At 41.4% G+C, this 27508-nt stretch overlaps 2 protein-coding genes across 5 annotated transcripts; one reads left to right on the top strand and one right to left on the bottom strand.

Annotated features, from left to right (window-relative positions):
• Nucleotides 1-77: 77 nt before the first annotated feature.
• Nucleotides 78-5877, top strand: LOC137605851 (protein ABHD15). Its single transcript, XM_068330704.1, has 4 exons — nt 78-827; nt 1264-1493; nt 1570-2614; nt 5744-5877. Exons 1-3 carry the CDS (start codon nt 78-80, stop codon nt 2288-2290), a joined length of 1701 nt encoding a protein of 566 aa, XP_068186805.1. The 3' UTR covers nt 2291-2614; nt 5744-5877.
• On the bottom strand, nt 3686-26450 carry LOC137605850 (serine/threonine-protein kinase TAO1-like). Of its 4 annotated transcripts, XM_068330701.1 has the most exons (22): nt 26245-26450; nt 25755-25831; nt 18840-19099; nt 18292-18363; nt 16986-17087; nt 16112-16157; nt 15892-15988; nt 15703-15816; nt 14980-15071; nt 14308-14401; nt 13971-14052; nt 12358-12525; nt 11934-12140; nt 11576-11710; nt 11178-11414; nt 10864-10992; nt 10231-10314; nt 9947-10066; nt 9614-9853; nt 9317-9529; nt 8466-8648; nt 3686-7964 (listed from the first exon to the last, which is right to left on the bottom strand). In XM_068330701.1, exons 3-22 carry the CDS (start codon nt 18969-18971, stop codon nt 7464-7466), a joined length of 3048 nt encoding a protein of 1015 aa, XP_068186802.1. In that variant the 5' UTR covers nt 18972-19099; nt 25755-25831; nt 26245-26450; the 3' UTR covers nt 3686-7463. The 4 variants fall into 4 exon arrangements, with proteins under 4 accessions (XP_068186802.1, XP_068186801.1, XP_068186803.1 ...); XM_068330700.1 differs by having other exon boundaries at nt 25755-26450; XM_068330702.1 differs by lacking the exon at nt 25755-25831.
• Between the last annotated feature and the right edge of the window lie 1058 nt (nt 26451-27508).

Below are 27508 nucleotides of genomic sequence, written 5' to 3'. Positions count from 1 at the left end.
AACATGTGGGTCTGGTGTGACTGAGGAAATCATTGCAAAACTCCCAAGTGGAAAGACTGGATTTCTGGTGTTTGCCAATGGCCTCATATTTATGGGAATGCTGCTTCTGTTTGCTCCCATCGGTGCTGTTTCTGCTGCTGTCTCTGATTCTACACTGGCCAAGGACATGTTGTTGGATGAGGTTGGCTGTCCAAGCTACAAGCTGGAGGCTTTGGGTCATCATTTGCCTGATCCTTAAGATGCCACTAGACAGGAATACCAAGACACGGATGAAGGAGGACCGATCAGCAGAGGTACATGACTCGTCTGGGGTAGGTCAAGTCTCAGATGGTCCCAGGCTCATTTGCAAGAGCACTGCTCTTGCTAAATACTTGCTCCAGCATTGTTGCTCGCTAGCGAGGCCAAAACTGGCCTCCTGGCCTTGGGGAGACCCAAACATCCAGACTCTGTCCAGCATGGTGTGGGGACAGCGTGGAGAGACGTTACAGTTCACTAGAGATCATCTGCTTTTGAGAGATGGGGGCATTGTTGCTCTGGACTGGGTTGTGGAAACAAGACGAGGTGAGATGACTGGGAGGAAGAAGTGGGAGGGGAGGAAGGAGCATCAGTCTGGGGGGAAAACACAAGGGATTTTGACCGTGATGCCTCCCGTCCTCCTGGTCATTCCTCAGTACTGGGGTGGGATAACTCCCCACCTACAGGTGCTGTGTCATCAGGCTGTGCGTCAGGGCTTTCACGTAGTGGTGTTTCATGCTCGTGGCACCGCGGGGTGCCCTCTGACCACACCACGACTCACTGAATTTGGAGATCCAGCTGATCTTGAGCAGGTATGGACTGATGGCTGCTGTCACATTTTTGTGTTTAGCTAAATAATTTTTTTAAAACTTTGTGTTAAAATAGGAGCAGCAGAGTATTACACAATGGGGGAAAAATTACGTGGAGGAAAAATGTCATATTGGTGAAGTTGTAATCTTATCAGCAAAGTAGAAGACAAACTTCTGCAGGTTGCACTACACTTTAGGAGAGGTTTCTCAAATAAATATTGAAACTTGTCAACAACACATTATGGTTTATATCATGACTGATAAAAAAAAACAGACTTACTGGAGGAAATCACATCTATTCTAGACGTTCATTTAATGCATGTTAACATCTTATAGGTAATCATGAACAAGTGAGGCTGAGGTGAATGCTGCCAGTCTTTGTGTTTATTTGATTTCACCTGACACTCATTTCTTCATCCCTGATGTCTTCCTCTATCAGGCAGTGGCGTACGTCCACAGCTGCCGCCCATCCTCTGCCCTGGTCGCACTGAGTGAGGGTTCAGGCTCTGGGGTCCTTCTTTCCTACTTAGGGGAGTCTGGATCGAGTTCACTCCTGACAGCGGCTGCAGCCATCTCACCCGTCCTCCTGGGCCAGCTGTGGTTTGAAACAGCCCTGCCTCCCGTGTATCGCTGGGGGGCGACGTTCCACCGGAAAGTGCCTCTCAGGAGGTGAGAGAAATGACAGCAAAATGGATTCACGGTAAATGCAACATTATTCATACTGTTGTTTTTGATTCATCATCAGATATGCAAATTCCTTCCGAGGAGTCCTGGATGTGGATCAGGCTCTCAGCTGTTCCTCCCTCAGGGACTTTGAGGAAACACTTTTCTGTTGTTCCACCCAACTCCAGCAGAGACCCCCCAGACCTCTGCTAAAGTCAGGATCTCATTTGAGGGAGGGTATGACACCATCAGTGGCTTGGGCCCTGGGTGAGAGGGCTTACCCAGCCCAGGACTGGGACAGCTACTGGGGGAGGAACGAACCATTGAGAGATGCAGATGAGGTGGCGGTCCCTGTGTTCTGTGTCTGTAGCCTTGACGACCCTGTCGTCTCACCCATCATTACTTTACCGCTTTCTCTTTTCCAGAGCAATCCTTATTTCCTCTTGGCATTGACAGACAGGGGAGGACACTGTGGGTTCACTCTAGAGGGCCCAGAAGAAATTGAGGGAGGAAGGAATGGACATGATGAGCTGGAGCATGGAAACTGGAGTCATACTGCAGTTCTGGAGTACTTCAGAGTAGTGATTGCATTCCTGAAACGAGAGGCCGGGGAGGGAGACAGCTGCGATTTTCTGTTAGGAGATTACAGTCAGGCTAGTCAGAAGAGCAAAATCAGCAACATGGCCCCCCCTCGCAGAAGGAGAGCGACACTGGCAAGGAGGCTGAGACTGCCAACGCCTGGAGAGAGCAGCATGGACAAAGCAGAGGAGAACTTCACCTGGAAGAGGTCTTATACTCGCTGAGGAGCAACAGAAGAATTGCCCCTTGAGGCCAGAAAAGTTTTTTGAATTGAATCGAAGGTTTAAAAAAAAAATCCCTTCTAAAGATTTGGTGTAGCTCAACAATGAAAAGTTGAATTGCCAGATTCTGGGGGCAGAAAGCAGTGAGAACCTGCCCTAGCAAGACCACGGGAAACTTCAACATAGACAGTTGCTTTGAGACGGTAGAGGAGGTGAAGACATCCTGACGGTTCAGGGTGAAGAACTTGGAGACGACACTGAAATGCGATGTGCCGTTCACTGCGTTCCAGTCAGAATTGCCTCATCGTCCGGTGTGATGACAAACATGTGTGTTTTGCTTTGCTATTTTGGGATTAAGAGCAGAGTGCTTCATCTACAATATGTGTGATAATAGCTCTATATTCATTAATTTTCAAAATTTTATTTGTCAAAAAAAAAAGTTTTTTCACTGTCGTGTCAGGTGTATTCAAGTCAGATGGATGATTTTTACTGCACACCTATTTTGCAGCGACTACAGACTGCATACCTTTCAGAATCTTCCATGTGTCCATCCAGGACAGAAAAAATACTTCAATTTGTTGCTTTTCAATAGTGAACATTTGACACACTTTATTTAGGTCTGTTCTAGTTTCTTCATGCTTTTTCATTAACAAGTTTTACTGTAAAAATCCCACGTAATCTTATTTTACATTGGACACCTCGTACATTCGTGACTCATCACAGCCATGCCTCACTAGCAAATTCTGATTGATACTTTCACCATAGATTCTTTAACATTTCCACTTACACGTTTGTCATCCTATAGGTTCTCAGGTGGATCTTCCTTTTATCCTTATTTTCCACTTTTATTTATGGATGTGCTCTAATGTCAATTTAACTACTGTCACAGGAAGATATTTGAACATAAATCTTAATGTCATCAATCTTAAAAAGTAAAAAAAAAATATTGTTGTATTATGGGCCAGATTAGTATGATTGATCAAGAATGTGATATAGAAAAGAAAAGGCCTTTTTTCAGGTTGTATGCATGAAATACTCAGAATTTCCTGCTGGTGACTTTCATTGAAGATCTTAATTGCAGTTCTTAATTACAAATCTGCATGTTTAAACTCCCAAAATATCAAAGGGCACATTTGAAGCATGAGGTTGATGTGTACATTAAATGTTTGTGCAGTAAAAAAAAAAAATTTCCTTGGGTAATGCTGTGTAAACCTGAGACAAATCTTGACAACAGAATGAAAATTTGGCTAATTGAAAATAATATGCAAATCAATATGAAAAGACGGCACTTCTGTATTTGCTTGTGATGTGTGTAAAGAGTTATTCTCCAGCAACAAAAGACGACAAACAAATCCTCACATTCACACAAGATAAAAAAACAACAACCACAGAAGAAAAAAATATTAAAATTACTTTATTACAGATGATTCTTAATCCAGTAGCCCTCTTCCAACAAAAAATAGTAATTACAAACAAAATATTACATTTATCCCCTAAACTTTCTGTTTTTCTTTTATACATTTAAATCACTTTGCCATCTGTAAGGAATAGCTTTTCTCTTCTGCTATGCAATACTCAGCTTTTTGCACAAACTATACAATTCAATACAGCGTAATACAGGTCTCTGGACTATGGAGAATAAAACAGCAAGATCCACCAAATGACAGGAGAGATAAAGGGAATACTGATAACAGACTGTACAGACATGTAACCCTGCATCCTGCCTCCTCTGAGCCGACGGCAGCCGTCCCTCAGCACTGAGGGGATCACAGTAGACTATCTCACCTGGTCAATCACTTGTGCAATAAGTGCAACTGATCCAGTTCAATGACCACGGTTTAAGCTCTGCGCGCCGACTGCCTCGCGAAAACACAGGGCTTCTAGTAAACACAAAGTCTAAAAACCTGCCACTCGTTTGGCCCCCTGTAGACCTCATCTGGAAAATCAAACCACCTTTCCTAGCGAGGAGGGGAAATAAAACGGAGTTAAAGGTTAATAAAAAAGACTTGGGGTGTAATGGCATACTGGCTGAAGAGAGAAGTGGATCCACCACATTAGGTTTCTTATTGTTTTCACAACTGAACTCAGAAATACAAGATCATGAGTTCAGAATGGTAGAATTTTAAAAAAGGCAAGAGAAAGAGCAACAAAAGAGGATGCATGTTTGAAAAATAAAAGCTCAAATAAAATTTGTGCTGCCTACTAAACCGAAGATAACCCTTCGTAGCTTTCAAACATCCTATTTTCACTGTCTTGTGCAGGAATTTAGAAACTATTTCAGGTTGTGGAGTTAAGGAAATATTGACTATGCAACCAAATATTTTAGATTTCTGTTTTCCCCCCAGATTTCATATATCTTTGAAATACAGATCTTTTTCTATGGTATAATAAACTAGACTTTATGTCCGAGTCTTCTTAAAACCATGAAAAACCTAAAGAGACAAGCGTGTCTTCTACATCGTCAGTAAAATATAGCCATTGCTAAAGCATGAGCTACATCTAAGTATTTTTCAAATCATGTGCAAAATGACCCTCATTCCGAATTTAACACGTTGCCATTTATACAAGGCGATTTGACAGAGAGCTGCTGTTAATAACAACATGGTTCAGGACTTCAGCTGCAACTCATACAACAACCCAGCCGCTGTAAATCATTCACGTGGACACCACTGGTCCGATACGCCACCAGATAATTTAAACTTGATCTGTCAGTCAGATTTCCATATTTTCAAATTCTAAATTTACAATATTAACAGGCTTCCTGTACATCCCACTTCCGAAATTTATATAACGCATCTCTGCATTTCACAAAAGAAATTCCTCCTCTTTCTATAATCTTTCTTATAGATTTATATAATACATATATAGATTGTATTTTCTTTTGCATGAAGCTCTCTCCCCCAAATGGATGAGAGGAGGTGGGGTCTGTACTCAAGTGGGAGAGGAAATGAAGTTTGTCGGACATGGGGAGGGTGGTAGTCAGAACAGGACAGTGAAGCCACGGGGGGGTGAGACAGAGTAGGGTGTCACACTTGGGGAAGGTAGCATGGGCACGGCAGCGGAGATCACAGCATCACCGCCCATCCGCCAATCGAGACATTCAGCAAGGTAGAGAAACTCCTGGTCACTCGTCGATAAAACTGTTGTTCGTTGTATCACTCATCACATCCCTAAAAATAACTATTGAAGTGACCTACTTTGTTTTGACACTAATGGCCCAAAAAGTTTCAAAAATTTCGCCCTGTGCATGCATGAAGAGGGCAAAAAAACCCAAACTGAGGAGTCAAATCAATAATTCTGCATGTATGTGTGACAATCAGTCTGATTTAGTGAGGGGTAGAAGGCCTGTGCCAAAGTGCAAGTCACTGAAGGTTGTGACACCCTGTGGTGAAGCTCTACTCAGGTCTAGAGGTAGACCAACAGCCATGATTCAACTCAATGCGTTTTTTTTTTCAGCGTGTGACGTGGAACCGCTTTAAGCCCTGGAAATCACTGCAATCAAGCAAAAAATGAAAACTGGTCAGGAAACTCCTGAAGCTGGAGGTTGTGCACTGCTGAAAACCAACCCTCCACATCTGGGAGTGGATCACACTGCAGAGGTCTGTGGAAACCCAGGAGCCGAGCCAATAAGGTTGTGATGCTCGAGAACCCCCCCCCCCCCACACTCACACACACAAATGCTCCTACTTTGCCAAATAACAATAAAATGTCCGCTGACATTTCTGGCACAATGTCATTTATTGTATTAACAAAATGATGGCATGGATGACTATCATAACAAAGCTGACTACAATCTTGTGTTTGGCGTCCTACAGAACACAATGTCCCCATAAATACAGGAACGACAAACCTGGCAACAAAACAACTGCACCTGCAGATTTTACTGGTTGGGTCTGGTAAAGGATCCATCTCTCCCTCTGCCTGAAATTAAAACATTAACTTCCATACCCTCTAGTGGTCACTTACATCTCTCCTCTTTTTATTTCTTCTACACCATCATGATTTAAAACAATGTGAACTTCAGTCATTATCTGAAGCCAGAGCCCTACCTGACTTGCACTCGTACAAAAACACTAATCCCATTATATATTCTAAAATACAACGGGTATCTGCACCCTTCAAGTGATCATTTACTGACTTTTAAGCCCTTAATAAAAGCAGTAAAATCTTTGAGGGAATCAGTCTAATGTGACTGTACAACATGGAGTGCTGTTAGCAATAAAATCAATTGCAGGAAATGTTGCTCTATTTGATTGAGTTACCATCAGCAGCCCAATACCAATCCCATTAATAATCCTCAACACTTCCTGTCCCACCTGATTGGGCCCTACTTCCTCCTCCTCACTGCCCATCGGCCCTGTAGTGGCTCTCGGGGGCCTTACCAAGCCAAACTAGCTGTTCTAGTAGCCACAAACGATTGGATGGATAGCCTGACAGCTAACATAGCAGCGCTGCTTGACAAATTTCTTTCGTATATCAGTGACTTTCAACCAACTGGCCCCACATACTGAGAAACTATGGATCACTAAATGTGTTGTCAACTTCCATTATTTCTTTTCCTCTAACCACCTTCCAAATAACTTTTTTTAAATTTATGGTTAAGCGTGCTGCACAAAGAGTCAACGGGGCCTCTTTCATGCTTTAAAAAAACCCAACAACCTGCTGCCGTGGTCACTGATGTGTTGTATCGGTTGGAATATTGAAATTTTATTCTTCCCTGATAAACGGTTTACCTGCCCTGCATTTTAAGACAGTTAAGACCTTGAATATCTAAAATGTATTCAAGATGTTTCAAGGATGCGTTTGTCTCCTGGTTGAATGTCTGCACTTCATTCTTCAACTATGTGTCAGTCAAAGGTTTGGGCACACTGCTACTCTAAGTGTGAAACGGTGTGTTGAAAAATCATGGTTGAAAAGTATCGATATACTTTTTGGATCTATGGCAACAGAGATTAAAAAAACAGGTAACAGGAAATGGCACCGTAGGCTGTACTAAAAGTAACACAACTGGACTGTAGCAAATGTTAACGGCCGGATTCGTCTTTTATACCGGATTCTTCTCGACACTTTGGGTTTCCAGAGACTGTTGTTTACAGGACAACAATGTAAGAGCGCAGTGCTGTGGGAAACAATGTGAAGTATCTGCACCCTGTGTGGGCCTCAGTGTGTGTGTGTTCTAGGTGTATGACAGGTGGGATCCATTGGATATCTGAGAGGTGATGCTGGTACTCCTGCTCATGCCCTGTTCATTCCTTCCCCCCGATGACGTCCTCCTCATAGCCTGTGGGCTGTTCCTCACCCCTCCCGCTCCTCCGCCACTCCCCCTCTGACTACCTCCTCCCGGGTGGTGGAGGCTCCAAGGCGGCGGGCCCCCAGCCAGCATGGGGTGACCCCAGGGCTGCTGTGAGCTTGAGCCCCCCTGGTGGTGATGACTGTGGTGGCCACCTCCTCCACCTCCTGCAGGCCAGTGGCCTCCCCCTTGAGCCCCCAAGCCTCCTCCACTTCCCCCTCCCCAGCCTCCCTGGGAATCAGGAGCCAAGTTAGTGAGAACCATGTTGCTGAAGCCCAGTCGCATCGACTCAGAGTCAAAAGCCTCAATCTCTCGTGCCTGGCGTTCTAGCAGCGAGCGGATTCGCTCCAGGCGCTCGTTCTGCAGGGCGAGCATTTCCTCCTCGATCTGGGGAGATGACAACATGAACAGAAGAGCTCAGGATAAAGTTTATGGACACAGATCACATTCTGCCATTAGTCTGTTTGGCAAACACTTCCACAGTTCTTCAGCCAAAACAAAAAGAATTTTTTTAAATGTTGAAGGATTAATTAAAAGTGTGATTTTTTCCCCCTGAATAATAACAATGAGTAAAATCTTAAGAAAACCAAACAGACCCACACACCAAAATACTATTTACAGAGCCTGTAAAATTACTCTGGATCTGGACTTGTTACATGCTTTTCAGTGAAGACAGGCAGAAAGAATTATTTGAAGTTATCACTTCAACAATTAAAGTAAATATTGATTTCCCCTTCAGTGGGATTTTCTAAAGTCTTAATGAACTTCAGCTGAAAGAGCCATATAAGGAGTAGGTCACTGTCAGAAAACAGGTAGGCCTGTGACAGACCCTCATAATGCCTACATTTACTGACACAGTGCAACAAACTGGAGTCCGGGGCCTCTTACTTTCTGCTCCAACAGAGCTCTGCGCAGAGACACCCTCTGCTCCAGCTCCCTCCTCTCCTTGTCGTGCTGAGCGTCGGTTTGCATCTTGATCTTGCTCTGGTAGGCGTTGAGCAGCTCCAGCTCTTGCTGCAGCTGCATCCTTAGAACCTGACACTCGCCCTCCTGGGCTTCATCCAGCCGCAACTGAGAAAGATGAAGAGGAGTTAATATAAAGCTTCTTTCTGGCCTGGTGTATGAAAAGAGATGTTATAGAGATCTATAGAGAATGATGCATTTTCATGTGATAACCAACAGTGACTTAGGACTGTAATCCTACATCTGACAGACTGAGTTAAATAAAATATAAATACGAAGCTTTTTAAAAAAAATATCATGCTATATTTATTTGATATTAAGCATTCACTTTTGACTAAACAATGTTTAGCAAACATTTCCTCTAATTTATGTTTCTTGAAGACTTGGTGTCTTGGAATCTCTTCCACAAAGTATGGAAACGGAAAGTTATTGTTAAATGTTTGTGTGTTTGGAATCATAATCCTACTTGTGTGTTTTTGAATTGGATTCCTGATTTAAAAACTACTCAGTATATATAGCCATTGTACTACTTGGATCAAGAAAATATCATCAAGTTATTTTTGGGGTGTATTTTGCCTTCAAATGAAACAAAAATTTAAGCTGTGACAGGAAATTCAGAGGGACAGGGGTTTTCACTGCGTTCTCTGTGACCCGTGCGTTAAAGGTTTGCAGAAAAACATGTAAGTACGTTAATGTGAAGGACTGATGTGATGTGTGTGTGTCGTGGAATCTGTTATTGTAGTGGATAACCATGATCAGAGTTTTAAAGCACTAACAGCTTGTGTGGAGAGCATTTCGTTGATGGAGTGGTCGTACTGCTCGGCCAGGATGGCCAGCTTCCTCGTCTGCTCTTCCTTCAGCCTCTTGAGCACAGCCTTGTGATCCGACTTAGGTGTGGTCTCCAGCAGGTGGTTCCTGAGGGCCTTGTACTGCCTGGTCTGGGTTTTACAAGTCTCCTGGAATTGTTTCTTGATCTGCAGCTCCTTTGACTGACAAAGGAGAAGGAAGACGAGTGAAGGTGTGTGTTGGTCTGCAGCGGAGTAACAAACGACTGTCTCCATTTATTCTAGTACCTTGAGGCTCTTGGGCTGCTGCCGGACCTCCATGACGTGTTTGCGCCTTAGCTCCCTCTCCCTCCTCTTGTTGTATTCCAGCTGGTTTGTGAGCTCTGTCTGGTGCTGGGTCCGGATCAGCTCCGCCCGTGCCTTCTGGATAGTCCCAAGGTGCCTGAATTCCAACTCCTGCATCGACTCATGATGCCTCAGCAGCATGGCGTGCTCCAGGTCCTTCTGTGTCTGACGTTTGTTCAGCTCCTGGATGAAGAGAAAATGCTGGGTTGCAGTAATAAAACCAACAAACGCAGGAGTAGAAAAGCGGTGGTGGTGGCTCTTTAACTCCGTGTGCACCTCTCTGGCCAGATCCTGCTCCACGTTATGCCTGGCAATGAGGATCCTGCGTTTGAACCGCCGGCACTCCAGCTCGAGGTACTGCCTCTGTCTCCTCAGCAGGTTGGCCTCTTCCTCCGCCTGAACATTAACACCACGTGTGATTTCACTCTTATGCATAAAAATATAATGAATCTGTGTGGTTTCTATAACGATAGTCTTGTGAACTCCTTTGAAGTTAAGGAGTGAATTCATTCCAAGGTCTGTGTTTTAGCAGCAGTAAATATAGAGATAGAACTCCTGACCTGGAAGTGTTGGATGTTCTCTTTCTGCTTGGAAAGCCACTCCTGCTTCTCCTTCTTGGGAGTCGACTGGTTCTCACTGAGCTCCTGCCACACAGGTGTTAGCATTCTGTCAGAGCATTGTTGTTACTGGACTTTAAGAGTATTACTTTGTCAGCATTACTGGAATACATTAATGAATATGAAGAAAGACAGAGTGAGAACTTCTTCAATCAACAGTCCGATCAAACACGCCCTCAACATAAGTTTACAGAACAGCCTTTCTGTAGCAGTTCTAACATTAAGACTAAAGCAACTCCCTTAACTTGAATAAAACTAAGTATTTGTCTTTTATATCCATTCTGTTGATGTAAAAATTAGTGAAAAACAAAAAATTAGGACTTATCATAAAATCATCTCTCTGCAAATAAGAAATTGAGCCAATCACAGTCTTTACAAGTACAAGAAAATAATGCCCCCCCCCAAATACACATTTAGTATAAAAGAATGAGAGCTGCAAAATATTTACATACATTACTTTACCTCAACTACATGAATGAAAAAAGTTCAAATATTTATGTGTATTGAATTCTTTTTTGGTCAAGGATAAAACTATCATTAGTTGCAGTTTAGATGTGTATGGTTCACATGCGCCACCTCTTTGAGCTGCTCCTTTCGTAGCTTGTACTCCCGTTTCTGTGACTCCAGGAAGCTGCTGAGCTCCTTCTTCTGCTGCACCTGGATGTGCTGCTGGAACTTCTTCTCATCGTTGGTGAACGTCTTCAGCTGGAAATCAAACAAGGATGTCGATTAAGAGACAAGGATGCTCTCTGTCATAGGAATGCATTTTAAAAACAAGATCAGTTGAATGTTTGATTATAAGCATAAAATATTAGGAATTACAGCAAGCCGCTGTTTTTATTTGGAAATCAAGTTGTGCTTCATAATTCTTCATCTGCTCGTCTACGTACATCTTTGTCCAGAGTCGCCTGGTGCTTCTTCAACAGCTTCTCCATCTCCTGGGTGAAGTTGCTCCTCTGACTCTCCAGCTCTTTGTCCAGCCTCAGCCTGTGCTCGTCCATCTCGCCCTTCAGCTTGTTCTCCAGGGCCATCAGGTGTTTCTGATGTTGCCGTCTCATGCGTTTGTAACCCGACATCTGCTCCCGAAGCTCAGAGTCCTGCTCATGCTCTTGCATCTCTCGGGTCACCTACGACACGTGAGGAGAAAAGGCACAGTTAGACTCTGAATAGATTTTTGTAAAAGTGTGATAAAACACATTATTTTAACTTGATAGCAGAGACAAAATAGCTTTATGTAATACAACTCAAATGAATGAAATGCATGGAGGAGAAAGACGGGAATCCTCACAAGCGACGCTGTGCGTATGGTGGCAAAGTGCTCTCGGTTGCGGTAGTGCTTCCTTGGGGCCTGTGCTGGTGTTTGCTGGGTCTCGCTAGGTTGACTGGTGGCTGCCTGCTCACCAGACAAACTCTCCTCCTCTTCCTGTAGGAAGAACAGAACAGGGTTGAACAATCTTGTAAACTGAATACAACTAATATACAAAGTCATCTCATAAAAAAAAAAAACAACAACAACTAACTCACAAGGAGAGATCATCTTCACAGAATTGGAATTGCAGTGAACAGTTATGCAAACTTGTTCAGAAGTCAAGCCTCCCACATAGAAAAGACACATTTCCTCTCTCTGTGTGTTCCACACTACCCACCGGCTTGAGGTGAATGACGGAGCTGTTGGACATGACTGTGTGGTCTCCTTCCATCAAGTCCAGCTCGCTGCGGTTGTCCTGGGACGCCTCGTTTAAACTGTTGACAGAGCTGCTCTGTGAACTGGCGCTGATGGACATGCTAGGGATGGACTGATTGCTGCCGACACTGTTCACAGTTCCTGTCCGTCCTCCACCAGGTTCCAGCTCCTGGGGATGGAGTCATAAAAGCAAAGAGAGAAATCAATGGAGAGACAAGGAGGACATGAGATACAAGTCAACTGATATACATACACAGCAATACAAAGTGATTTTCTTTCTTAATGGTAAGCCATGAAAATAGGAAATGTAACTGTTCTTCAGGCAAACACACGTTATTCTCACACCATTGCTTTGCATTGATTTTATGATATGATTCTATACACACATCATCTCCATCTGCAACTTCTGTTGTGGGTCCGTTGTGGGCCTCCTGAAGAAGGATCTTCTTCATCTTACGGTACTGCAGGTTGTCCAGCTCTCGCACTGCATCCTTGGTCCTCTGTATAAGATCCATTAGAACGGAGTCTGGACGTTCACGCTGCAGAAACGCGTGCTGAACAGGAAGGGGACAGGATGGAAAAGAAAATAATGCTCAGCGTGCATTAACCATCAGCATGTGGTCAGAGTCCTGAATTTAACGAGAAGGTGGATGCTTTACACAGAAACAGCAGAAAGAACACCCTTTATCAAAAAAAAAAGAAAACACTTATTTCATCGTTTTATGAAGCTGCAAACCAGCATCCATCTCACACACCATATACAATTGTCTGGATTACAACCTTTCTCCACATCAATGTATGGTCATGTGACGGCTACAGTGAATAGAGATAGAGATAGATAGATAGAGATAGACAGAGATAGATAGATATAGATAGATACTTTAATAATCCCGGAGGAAATTGCACATATCCACTGCTCAGCCAAACACCAGGAAAAAACAAAAACAAAACAGGACATACCACAAGACATACACTACACTAACAGACACATGTAGCATTAACAGGACATATACTAAACTATAACTAAAATATAAACAGTATAAAATTAAAATATAAACAGTATAAACTTTGTTATCCAGGTTCAGCTAAGCAGTGAGGGCGGTAGAGAACAGTAAAATAAAGGAAAGGCAAAATGTTTGTTTGATCAAAAACAAGAAGCGAGAGTGACTGGAGGTTGTGAACCAAGAGCTACGCCTGTCTTTCATCGTTTCTTTGCGGAAAATGACAGGTGACAAAAAGTCACATTTACCCTCCTCTCTCTTAGATTTGGGTGATGTCATCACCATAAGCTCTAGGTTAAAATCTCGAATGTAACTAACTAATATGTCAGATCTGATTCAGAACGTTTAAAATTTACTATTATAAACTAAATAATGATGCTGCAGGCTTAAATCAGAATGTGGCTGTAACTGAGCTGATTCAGTATGAATGTAAAGAAATTGAGGTCCAACTTGAGAAAAATCTCTGATGCTGAAACATTGTTTTTCTGGAATAATTATTAAATAACTGATAGCAATGTGAGTTTAGAAGTTGGTTTTCATGTTAAAGAAACATACTATGAGGGTAGAACTATCATTAACTATCACTAATCTCGGGGTAAAAAATGGATTCAGATGTTTGTTTTATTTATTCGTCTGTACAGCACTTTGGTTGACTGTGGTTGTTGTAAAGTGCTTAACAAATAAAGATTAGATTGGATTGGATTAAGGTGCAATGATCTGTCAGGGAAACTGGTAGCCTTGGTGGAGGTTTGCAATCTGTGGGTGTCCTCCAGTTACATCTGTTATTTCTACATGTTTGTGACTGTGCATGTCTGGATCCAGTGTTTAAATGTAAACCTGGAAGTAGAGGATTAGCAAATGAAAACAGAGGAGTATGGAGGACAGAGCAGAGTGCCAACATCAAAGAGAATTATCACCAAAGGGCTTTGTCAATCTCCCGCTTTAACACACTGACACCGTTCTGTGTTTCTGTGTTGCAGCGTCAAGTGTGCACTTACACCCAGCATGTCGTCAGAGTGTGGTCTGTCCTGGGGGATTTTCTGCAGGCATGAATCGATAAAGTTTCTAAAGTAATCAGTCCTGCAACAAAGATGGCACGACACAGGGTAAAAACACAACAAGCAGCCAAATGGATGGCAGAAAACAACAACTAACAAAGTGTAAAACAAATAAGATAATTATTCTGATGCTCATTCAAAATGAGTCAGAGGTGTAGTTTCAATTCAGGCTTGTATTTTCACATCTAGAAATAATGTGTGTGTGTGTGTGTGTGTGTGTGTGTGTGTGTGTGTGTGTGTGTGTGTGTGTGCGTGCGTGTGTGCGTCAACACCTCACCATTCACTGGATTGTAGTGTTGGGCTCTCATTCTGCGCTATGTGGTATAAGGCACTCATTGCATTCATGTTAAACAAGGGAGGCTTCCTCTCCGCTAGAAGAGAATGTACAAGTGTCAGCGCTCCTCCTTTTAATCAAGGGTTCATTCAAACAATAAATGAAGGACAGCATTTCAGATGAAGTTAGTTTTCTTTCTCAACTCATTGTAACTGAAACTGGGGGGCACTAAAGCACTACAATGTGTAAAATTTGATATAAAATAGTTTCCAGTCCAACTTCGTGATAAAGCAGGTTTATCATGCATCATTTCTGCAACCTATGGGTGGCAGCGCCACATATCTACCCCTCCCTGCTGCCCAATACTGCCCTATCCTCAAAATATATGATATAAATATTAGATTAAATATTCTCATCGTCTATGGATTTCCTGGCGATGCTGAAAATAAACAGACTCTGAAAATACAGTCCTATTTTACAAACGTGATTTATTTCACTGAACCTCAAGTCAATGTAATTACTGGCATTATTCCTTACACCTAATCAGTCTGGCAGTTATTGCAGATTAACAGAACAGATGCTAGGTATCTGATTTAGTCACATTTGGATGAAAGATTTAGTAAATTTGACACTTTTACTGCTACGCACACAAAACACACACATACTGTCACTTACCTAATTCTATACAGGTGATTCCTAAGGACCAGACGTCCACTTTTCCATCATACTGGCCCTCATCCATTGCTAAAATCACTTCTGGGGCCATCCTGAAATTAAAAGACAGTTAAGAATGAGATTTTTAAAAAAGAAAGAAGACAAAAAGAAACAGTGGTTTATTTTCTTTGGTAGAACAAAGTCAGTGCCTTTGTTCTACCATAAATCCAAGAACTAAAAGACAATGCCAATTTTTCACTTGGAAATCAAACAATGCTTCTTTCCATGACTCATCTAACTTTTTAGCAGCCAACCTACTTCAATTTATAACCCTCAGATTCAAAATGTTTACAGAGCACACAATGTGAACACAAATTTGTTTGAATGTGGGGTAAAAGGGAACAGTATACCAATCATTTTCTTCTGAGTCGAGGCTGTTTTGTCATCCGCACATGGTAAATATATTTGATTATTTTGAGGCCGGTTTGTAAACATCCCAGATTGAAAAGAGACAAAATACATTAACATAATAAAAAAAAACAGTTATTTAAATCATACAATGTGTAGATATTGTAAGAAATATATATTTATATACACACAACAAAATAGCTGGAGATGAGATCCAAATCTTAAACACACGGCGCTCACAGTCGTTACAGCTTCACAAAATGTGAATACATCCTCAGAATACATCCATCTCATTATCATATGCAAATTTCTCAAACGTTTTCAGGCTTCAGTTACCAATATGGTGTTCCCACAAACGAGTTGGCAGGTGAGGCAATGGAGGCAGAGCCGAAGTCAGCCAGTTTGACCTGCCCGGGTTCAGTCAGCAGAATGTTACCCGCCTTTACGTCTCTGACGGAGAGAAAAAAAAAATATGAGTGACAGGTGGACACATGATTTTATAAAAATGGTGTCAAATTCATCCACCTGTGGATCATGTTGTGGGAGTGGAGGTAAGCCAGCCCCTGCAGAGCACCATGTGTAATGGCAGCAATCTCTACTTCTTGTAAAGGTTTTTTATGAACTAAGGGAGAAAAGAAAGAAGAATCAACACCAGAGAAAGGAGACACACCAATACCCCTGTTTACGAGTGCTATATAAAAGTTACACAACACACAAACAAAAAACAACAAAAACATCTGCCCACCTTCTAGCAGATCGGAGGCTGAGCCGAGGCAGTACTCCATCACCAGCTACAAGTGAGACATAGATTAAAGAACTACACTGCTCAAAAAAAAACAAAGGGAACACATAAATCACACGTCCCAGATCTCAACATAGGAAATATTTTAGCTGGAAATTATAAATATTAATTCCCAACAAAATAATGTAAAAAACATTCAAAGGAATACAAGGGATGAGGAGAGGAGTAGATTCAGAACTATAGTCAAACTGAAGGATGTTGCAGGCAACATTACATTCTGTATAACATTATGTGTTCAGGGTGATCCTGCTCTCATCTGTGAGAAGAACAGGGGACCAGCGGCAAATTTTGGCATTCTTTGGCAAATGCCAAATGGGGCTGCATGGCCCCAAGCTGTGAGCACACACCCAACAAAAGGAAGTCGAGCCCTCATCCCATCCCCATGGAGACTGCACATGTCTGAAACATGCATAATACTGGCACTGTGCTGGGAGACAGCAAACCTTCTGGCCACTGCATGTATGGATGTTCTATCCTGCAGTAGCTGCAGATAACGCCTAGTGAAACCATGAGAGGCAAAGTACGGGAAAAACGCAAAACTAACCGAGGGTCAATCAGAAAGGATTGAGTGAGGGAATGTTCTGGTACCACCTAGAAAAACCTCCTTTATAGGGGTTGTCTTGTTAACCCCCTCTCCTTTCCACTGATTTACAGTCAGTTATACTTCATATCACAGGAGTTTGACTGGCTTAGTTACACTCTGCTGATTATGTGCTCCCTTTATTTTCTTGAGCAGTGTTTGTAGACACATATAGAACCTTCAACACTGTGGAGTAAGACAATGTTCATATTGTGTGAATGTGACCAGCTGACTTACCCATGCTGTGTGCTCACGCAGGTAACAACCTTTGTATTCAATACTGTTTGGATGTCGGATCCGCTGCAGAAACTTCACCTCCTTTATAATGTCCTGCCATTTCTGTCAATGAAAGAATGGACTTTTAGAAACAATGTCTGGCTTGGTTTTCTGAATTAATGCATTCTCCAATGCATGTGCTCATGAACATCTTTAAAAATAAATTTAAAAAATGACTAAATAAATAAATGCTGTCTCCTTTTTAGATGTGTTTCCACCCTGTCCAACTCAAGTCAGTCCCTCTAGAGTAAAGTGCATGGTTGAAGTGCACAAAAAAATAATGAATAAATAAATAAATGAATAAAATGATAATTAAAAAAAAAAGATTTGACATTTCACATATAAGCTTTTCTGGTGCTCCTCATTAAACCTGGCCCTCACTCTATGCTCTCTGTCTTCAGGGCTGAAGCTATAGGACTGATCCACTTGCCCATGCAGGTGTCTGGGGAATTTGAAGTTGTATTTCCCTCCCTTGTCCCACAAATAAAAAAATGCCCCAGAGGTTAAAACAGATATTTTGAATTATTATATAAGGGTATACTGTATGATGTACGTATTAATATTTTAAGTGATTAAGGGGAAACAGTGAGAAGAGGTTCTTAAAAGGATGTTTATGTCCATTTCTTGGCCAGTCAAAAACAAAAATTGTACTTCATTGTCAGTTAATGAAGATAACAGCTTTTTAAAAAAATTATGATATGACTTCGATGTTACATCACCCAGTCCTAGGTTTAGTGTTTCTCTTCACACAATACGTGTAATCTGATTATAGTCAATATAAGATTATGTGGGACAACAACAGTGGAAGAGAGCGTTCAGGGATTACCTTATTGAGTGTAAGTGACTTGAAATCATAATATATTTTTGGACAAACTGAAAGCGGCCCTTTATTTTCACCGACTGTCATGTCTGAAATGTTTGTGACGTGACAATTCAACAATGATCAGCATTCATAGTGTGTTGCAAGTATTTGTTACATGAAAATCAGTACATATAACACTATTAGCATATGGAACTTAAGGTATCGCCCAAAGAGCAGCTGCAGACATTTATATCGATGTGTACAGAAGTCAGGTTTAAAAGGACTTTATAATTTTGGTATAGTATATGCTCAGAAAAAGAACAGGAGAAATTAATCCCAAATAAGTGCTTCCTTTTTTACCTGCTGACTAGACAAATTACTTCTTGAAGTTGTTCATCTCATGGACAAACAGCTGCTAAGTAAATCACCACCAATATAATAATATTATTGTCAATATCGTCTCACCTCATTTGACTGCTTGCCATTGTATGACATCTTTTTAATTGCCACCACCTCATTTGTGCGCACGTCTCGTGCCTGGAAAACAATTTTGTCAAACTGTCAGTTCACACATTATCATAAAGGATGTGATTTTACAGTATCTATAGTACATTTTTAACCACACTGAGTGCAGTGAAGAACAACATGTGGATCATAGAGCAATGGTGGATCACATCGCCAATCATGGACAGGTGAAAATCCTGCAAGTTATTTCTATTGTGAATCAAACTAAGTTTCCAAAAACTGCACAGAGCAAAGCCATGACGATCTTAAATTAAGTTGTATTTAATTCAGATGTTAGTTACTGTGGTGTTCCCAAAAAATAACGACAGGTTTCATCACAAAATGTATCTGTTTAATTTCAACATGCGGCCATGAAGCCGGAATTCACTGACTCAGAACTGTGTGTGTATATTTAACAGATTACATCCTTCATTTAACATCTACAATATCTGTCAACACAGATGTTCAAGTGTATTTCTCTGTTTTTGTGAGGATGTTGTTTGCCGTACAAAGTAGACAGCGCCAAAGCTGCCATGTCCAATCTCTCGGAGGTCAGAGAAAAGCTTCTCTGGGTCTTCTTTGAAAAACAGCTCAGCCACATCCGGATCCTTTAGGCTCCCTGCCCTTACAGAGGAGGGCATCCTGGTCAATGTAGTCCCCTAAGCACCCAAACACAGGGGATGGGACTATCTGGGTGCTGAGCTACACCAAAGCAGCTGAAGATTCATTTGCAGCAATAGATGGGCCTGAGGAACCAGCACATGGGCACCTAGATGTAGAGAAGAGAACACAGAGAAAGACAGGGGTGTTAGCTACATCAGGGTGAAACACAGCGTACAACGGCAGGTCAGTGCAGTGCAAAACTTGAGCCGAACTAATTTCATACAATTGAGGATGCATAACTAACACGACTGCATTTGCCTCCACAGTGTACAAATCAGCAAGTGTATCACATTTGACACGTTGTGTTTGTCTCCCTTGCTTCAACCTGGACCCAAACAACCAGTGTAAGTAAAAAAAAAAATTCAATCAAGATAATTTTACTCTCAACATTGAAACTGCACAAGTTGTCCCTCAAAGAACCAGAATTGAGAGCCATCAAGAACGGGAACCAGAAGGCAGAAACAGATTCAGAACTGTTGGAATTGTAAAAACCTACTCAGGTCACATTTTATAAAAGTATGAAACTCATTGCCAACAACAGCAACAGTAACACACACAAAGACACACAAACAGAAGGGAACTAAATTATTGCTATGGACAGTGTGAATACGAGTTCTATTGATGGAGAAGTCAAGTTCCTCCAAAACAACTCTTTACTGTTACTGTGATTTTTGTTGTCGTTTTTGTTTCATGTTTAGGCTCATCTTAATATTTTACAAAAAGTGATGCAGCTTCTCTATATTCCCAAAATTCCTTATAAGCCCCTACAAACACCCCAATTTTAGATGAACAGGCCACCCCCGTCTTCTGATATGATAAACAGATTAAAGACATGTCCTCAACATCACACTGGCTCAGGAAGCCACACATAAACAAATATTCAAAACACTCCTGCACATAATGACTTTAACCACTGCCACACTATCAAGGGTTGACCCCTCATATATTCCACAACCTGCAGGGTCATCATTTCTGCTTGCAGCAGCTACTGCGATGACTAGCCCCCACATACATATCTGTCCAGGGATTGATTTCGTGTCCATGAGGGTAGAACAGCATCAGGTGATCGATTGGAGGACTTCAGGTCTATTATTATTATGTACTCAGGATGCTTCAATTTCGCTATGGCTAATTCATGATACGTGTATGCAGGAAAAGCAATGCTAGTGTTTTGATTCTATCTGTTGTCACCTAAGACCTGTCGGTGGGGTGGGGAAGGTCACACGCTAACGGTTTGATTAAACTGTTAACATGTGACCTTAATAACATCAATGTGTTTGCAACTTCAGAAGACATCTAAGACTTGGAACTGAGTGGTGAAACATCTTCAAACCCAAAACACAAGTATGACAATTTTTAAGGATTAGTTTGACCTGGATGAACCACAGCAAGCATAGATCATGCTGCAACATATTTAAAACGTGGACAATAAAATACTACGCTTTGACTCTGCTGCCTGGTAATTACTGTCAATAAAATATAAACATAAGCCTCTGAGGTATAGTCAATTTAGATCCATAGGTTTCCATCTAGTTAGCGGGTGCTACATTCTACAAGAGTTACATAATCTTGCCAATCAGCAGTATTCTACTGCTACCGTTTGGACAGAGATAAATTACATTCAGATGGAGGTTAAAATGATTTTTTTTTTTTAATCTTGCATTACAAAAAATAGGATGCCTTATGTATACATGTTCTGTTAAACCTTAGCCGTCAAGGCATGGATAAATACACAACAAAACGTGAACAACCTATACAAAATCAGCTTTTAATAATTCAACTGAAGAAACATTTAGTTCTGAAAAATTTTCACAATCCCTTAATTGAAGTGAAAGTTCTGGACACCAACTCCAGAAAGCCCATACATGGAACATTTCTAAAGAATATAACATAATGTGCAAATGACTATCAGTAGTTTTGTTTTTTTTGTAGTTATAAAATGTTCAATAATCCAAAGACAACCAACTGAAAAGGTGACCAAACCTTTTTTCACCTCATCGCCATGATTACATTCAGTCAGTCTGAAATTGTTAACACCCTTCATTCACCAGAACAACACCGATATCATAAATGAAATGCTCAGTGGGAGGACTGATGGTTTCCTCATTTGGTTTATCTTTGGCCCAGGAGCACCACTAACATAGTCAGCCCTGGTTATCAGTTTAGCCTGCTGCATCAAAAAACACAACACTGCCTGAATGTCACAAGGTTTTATGCAGCTGAAAAATATCCTAAGGAGAAAGAAAAAAAAATGGTCAAGAACAACAAATATCTCAATGGAGGGAACTTATCAGTCTCTTTTAAGTACAACATGAACAGATTCAGTCTTTACTGTGTAGTTTGGATTCTTGTCATCAGTCTCTTCACAATTCTGTAGGATTATTTGATGACTGAAATATATTTTGCAGGATTGCTCAATTCTAACATTCAAAGCTGTTTTCAAAGAAGAGGAAAGTAAATGTCTCTGCAGCTAACAATGAATATTTGGGGGATTTCTTTATTAATCAAAAGCTGGGGATATACAACACTGTCTTTCTACAAATCTTTCTATGAAGTCTTGATATCCAGTCTTAGATAAAATCGTTATCTTGTCAGACAGTACTCTTACTTAACTGCTGAATATGGCAGACACGTAGAAAGTTTACAAGCTCACATGACTCTTCCTCCTCCAGCAAGAAGCTACGAGGCCACATTAGTGCAGCCAGGTTTTCCATCTCAGATGGTTTATTTACACAATGCCACCTTTCATGGTGACTTCACCATTACATTTTATCCCATGATTGTTCACAGTGATACAAGAGATTTAATTTAATTTCATGGGACTGCAGAAATGATAACCTATAATGCATCTCTACAATGGATCCAAAATTCTGGTGCTGTCAAATTCTGACAAACATGTGATTCTAATCCACAAATACCACTTGTGATGCAGAACAGACCATCTCACAAATATGTCCTCAATCTCACACAACTGAGATGTTTGAGAGAAGATTTCCACAGGGAGCCCTGACCACTATAGTATATCTTCTAAGACTGTAGTCAGAACACTTGAGACATGTTGTACATTTCTAACTGCTAGATAAAATCAGTACATCCAGTACAGTGTGTAGGATGAAAGCTATACAAAAAAAAATATTCACACACACTGAGAACACTAAGTCACAAGACTGAATCCGGAGAGATGGACCGGACTGCAAGATGCGCGTGCACAGACAAAGACATGCACGTTATCACAAAGAACAGTGTGTTCAACAAATGCACCGAAAGTTGTTTTGCTTTGCTGCTAGAGAAAATGGATTCTCTCTTGCTGTATTATGTGAATTGATTTCCTCTGCACTTTAAAATCAGTGAAGGCCAATAAGGATGCAAGCAATACACAAAGCTTAGTACCAATGGTTGTCACAGAGAGGAATGAGAGAGAGGGAGGAATGGAGCGGTTATAATAAATCATCAAATTCCTTGCTCATCATCAAAGTGAAATTCTCTTTACTGCACAAGGTCAGTTAAAAAGAAGAAACCCTGCACAAACCCTACTGCCTGTAGGTCTATCAGAATTCAGAGATTAGATATCAGATTGTAAAGATACACAAAAGGACTCGTATAAAAAATCTTGTGCTGTTAACTGTAAAAGCCTTGTTTTATTACAAAAGAGGTAAACATGATTATTCCAATTAATTCTGTAACAATCTGAAATCTTTTCAGACCAACACCCAGCATGTCATCAGCATCCTGACCAGATTGTCTAGAGTTTGCATTTAAAATATTAAAAGTTGCTTAAATCTCTCAATGTTTGTTGTCCGTGAGATTTTCAAACCCCATTTAGAATTTTCTTTCACATTTTAACTTTAACTTACTCCCTGCATCACAGGTATGAAACCCAGCATTTTGAATAATTCACATATTTATGCATTTGCATGATATCATAATTAAATTCTTACAAACTTATACTTAAGAATGTGGCGAGTACTATTAACCAATGAGGTGATGTAAGATTGCCCATTATCTAACACCACTGTTTTCTTTATTTGTTTAATTCACTACAGATCCTCCTTCAGAGAATTTGTTTTATGACATATGGGTTTAATGTTACAAGGCTTACACTGCATATTAGGGGTGTGAGTGTTGACAGAGCCGAGTCTTAGGATACTACACCGATTCTACAAAAGAGACTTTTAAAAAGTTTTTACCAAAAGATTTGTGGCTTTGGATCATTTTGCGCTGTGTTTTGTGTTTAATTTCCAGATGTTGTGAACAAGGAAATATTGCTCATTAAAATGCAAAGAACACAGGACTATAGAACAACATATGGTCCTGTAGTTTTGACGTGCAGCATTGCTTACTTGTAGGCTCAGGTAAACAAATGAATCATGTTGAATAATACTTAGTAGGAAAAGACAGATGTGAAGGGCAGGACAAGGCAGACAAGTTAGTTCTGACCACAAACTGCTGGACAGTTCTCGCAAAAGAAAATGACATAACAATTACTTGACACTTTGTAAGTGCTGACTGGAAGCAGTAGTCCTTTGTGCCTCTCGATAAGAGCCTCTCCATCTGGTGCATATCAGCTGAGCACAGTGCAGAGCTGTAAGAAATCACCGCTTGTATTTCATGTTTGTAAGTATTGGTTAATGGCAGCTCGGGCTATCAAAAGCAAAATCAAAAGGTTACTGTTGATATTGTTGGGATGCTTCTATGATTTCCCTTTTCTTCTTACTCTTTGTGGGACTTATTCAATATGTGATCGGTTTTCAACTATTCAGCGGCAAGACCAGAAGACGTTGACCAGAAACGTAGAAAACCACACATTCAAGTGCTGCAACAGTACAAACATAATAGACAGTAGAAGTAAACCAATACTTCATCTAAAGGATAATTATATCCGTCTATCAATCTATAAATTGATCAAGCCAATTGGTTGGTCTACCTCTATTAGCTGTTAGATTAACAATAACTAGCCTAATCAACTCAAAAGAGACTTTGTATAATACAGTAATTAATTTCCCTGACAGAACCCCCTTAAGGGATAAATAAAGTTATACTCTACAGTAAAATCACTGCACCATTTAAATCATGAAGTTAGGGAGGGTCCTTCATAACACACTGTGTGATTCATATCACCTACAAACAAAGCTTTAATGGCAGTACTGCAGTGGATGGGATGTTGGAACCAGCTCTTGTTCTGCAGTCGCTGACTGTCACACACTAGGTTCTGGACTTAAGCTAGCAGGCAGGGCAGGCTTTGCTCCAGTGCCTAATCCATTTTCCTGGGAGATACTTAAATGCGTTATGCAGCGCGACCATATTCAGCATACCATGATATAACCCTGACACAAAACAGTGAAATAAATCAAAGCTTTGCAAAAGGCTCCTCTTACATCATTATGTTAAGACACTAACAGTTGTGCACCTTTCATTGTCAGCTAGCAGCAAGTCCTTGAGAGGAATGATGGGGAATCTCTCCAGCCTGTAACCACGCTGATGTTTCCGACAAGCATGCAGACACACAAATGAAACGATGGGAGTGCACATCAGCACAGGTTCCAGAGGACATGAGGCGAGGATGGGCAGCCAGGCAGAATTCTGTGACACCAGTGTAAGAGTTAAAGTCATGCCCATCCTTCAGCTCCAGCCCATCAGCTATATTTATAACATGGACAGCATCTGAATCACAGTCCAAATGCATCAACAAAGACAGGTGAACGCTCCTACCGCAGTGCTTATTTGAAGAGCCATTACACAAACAAAGCAAACATGTAAGGATGTCTCATCCATTACACCAAGAGCACTGGATTTGACAGATCGCTCCAACAGAACGCAAGGCTTTTGCCGAATTCGGTTATTAGACCTGGTGTCACTGACGATTTAACAATATTATAGGATGTGTTGTGTTAAATTCCTGATGCAGATGATCCATTGTGTCACACGTAAGTTAGGCGGTGTAGTCAACGATAAGCAGAACAGCAGTTCGCTGAGAGATAGCCAGCGTTACGCAATGTCAACACAGAAAACTGAGGAATGCGACTCACGTCAGTGAACAAAACAGCCATCAGCGGCTGATTTATACGAGCTCCCCCGGTCGCTCAGTTACACAACGATCATCACAGTCATCTGTGAGACCCTCCTGTGTAATGCTACTTGTAAACACGATGTCAGGACACATACATGCAGCATTTACGAAGCTTGACAAATGCCACCTACCGTCCCATTCTATCCAGCGTGTGACTCATGATGTCCATTTCTGATGAGCAAACTTCAAAACAGACACCTTCAGAGCCCAGTTTCACTTAACGTACAGCAACAGTGGACAAAAACAAACCCGAGGGAGTGGCATTGCTTGCAACGATAGTTGCATAAAGCGGATTAGCAAGATAACACAGCTAGCTTACGCTACATGGGTAAAGCAGTCTGTAGTGATTATTTACTACAAACCAAACTAATGACAATTCAGCGCACCAGCCCAGCTCAATATACAATTTTGTCGCTCATGTTTTATATTCATTATATTCGAAATAAACACCATGAAAACATTGGAGTTGACCAGGAAGGAGACCCAATGTCTGTCGATGCGACAGACCAAGTTGTGACAGCAACTTTAGGTTAGCTGGTGGACTGCATCCAATCCAGCTGACTAGCTCGAAGCTAACGCTAACTTCTGTTGACATCAGCCTCCACTGCAGCATGCAATTAGCGACGGAGAGAAAACAAAAACCGCGTTTATCTATCAGTGGTTAGCAGAGAGCTAAAGTCAGCGACCGACTCACCTGGTTAAGATGAATCCACTCCGGTTGAGAAGTGAATTGTAGACCGTTCGTGAATCCAGTCACTCTCACCACGGTAGCTTAAATAAATCACAGACGATGCAATGCAGTCCACAGAAGTCAGTGTGAATTCGCTAGCTAATAAGTTAGCTATGCTAATTTGTAACAGCTCGGTTGCCCAAAATGCTACAATCGGTCTTGGTTCAAGTCTTGCTAAAATGCTCACGTAAACAATACGAGTTATATTTGTTATTTACACTGACCGGCCGCTAGAATCACTTATATCAGCGTGGAGCTAAGCTAGCTAACGAATGTCAAACGCTGGCTGTCACAGCGAAGTGGAAGGCAAACAGGCAGCCCACTAGCCAAACAGCTAGCTGCTAACGGTAGGCAGTAGCTAGCAAAGTTTCACTGTTCGATAGGCAGTTTCCTAAAAATGGCGGCGAGGAGAATAACCTCCCTTCAGCGGGAAGGAATCAAAGAAGAAAGTCACCAGAAAGCGCAGAGTCGTGGCGAAACAATCAGCTTTAAGTGAGTGGAGACTGCACGTGTGACAGGTTCGAGGAGTCCCGCAGTCCAGCTGTGCCCTGCTGGGCAAATGTTGCCCCCTCCCTAGTCTGAGGGCTCGGTGCTGCTGCGCTATCCAGCAACTGCAAGCATGTGTTTGTGATCTGGATGGAGAGCCGTACACATAATGGGAGTCCTGTTCCATCCCAGAACACGGAGGAACTGAGCATGACACACGTATCTCTGTTTACCCCTATACACGTTTAGTCACTGAGCTCATAACCTGATTAACAGTTTGAGTCTTAATCTCTCCTCTCCTATATATAGCCTCTAGTTAATTCACAAGCTTTAAAACTGGTTAATATCTTAGAGTAATATCAGCAGATAGTTATGGTTATATACTCAGATTATCCTCTGTGCTGTGGCGCCTGAGAGCCTGCTCACTGGTATTTGTTGTCCATGCTCTGGATGACAGGGCTTGGTTTCGAGATTCATATGAAATATGGTTTGACTCAGGCCACATGTCATACATCCTGTCTGAGAGTCAAAGTTCCAAGTGTTTAACACATGATAACACCACCATGTTTACTCCTGGGGGAAAAAAACGTGTCTTTTTTGACAGAAACCCATTAATTTCAGACGTTCTATTTATGCAATCAAGGCAACTCTTCTCCTACGTCACTGTAAACGTGATATCATATCTGTCAAAGGATTACACATCACGGACTAATCTGCATCGATAAAATGTAGGATGTATGCAATGCACATTGCATCAGAGGGGTTAAAGATGGACATTCCACAACAGCCTGCAGGCTGGGGAACCAATCAGCTTGCAGAACGGGACTCGGAGGCGTTTGATTGGTTGCTTGTGAGCCCTGTTGTCAGGATCCCGGGAATCAGGTCCCGTCCGTGTGGTCTGTATCCAGGCGCAGATAGAAACGGAACCTACTGGTGTTGTTAACAGGCTGTGGAACTTTATGTACCTGACATGTACAGAACTATATACAACATTTACATTGAATAAATTAATGCCCCAGCGGTCAACGATTGATGGTGATTCATACCGGAACTGAATGTTTGTGATTAGATAGAAGATCGATAATGATCAAGGTCACTACTCATGTTTTTCATTTTTTATGCTTATATTAGACTGACTAAAAATTTACCTGATTTATTTAATCGATATATAAACACACTCATTCATTCATTCTTTTGAAGAAAAGTCAAACAAGGCTTCAACCGTTCATCCG

Source organism: Antennarius striatus, chromosome 13, assembly GCF_040054535.1.
Source record: "Antennarius striatus isolate MH-2024 chromosome 13, ASM4005453v1, whole genome shotgun sequence".
In the NCBI taxonomy this organism is placed as follows: domain Eukaryota; kingdom Metazoa; phylum Chordata; class Actinopteri; order Lophiiformes; family Antennariidae; genus Antennarius; species Antennarius striatus.
The sequence above is the reverse complement of the archived record's forward strand: the minus strand, read 5'-3'. Positions and strand labels throughout refer to the sequence as shown.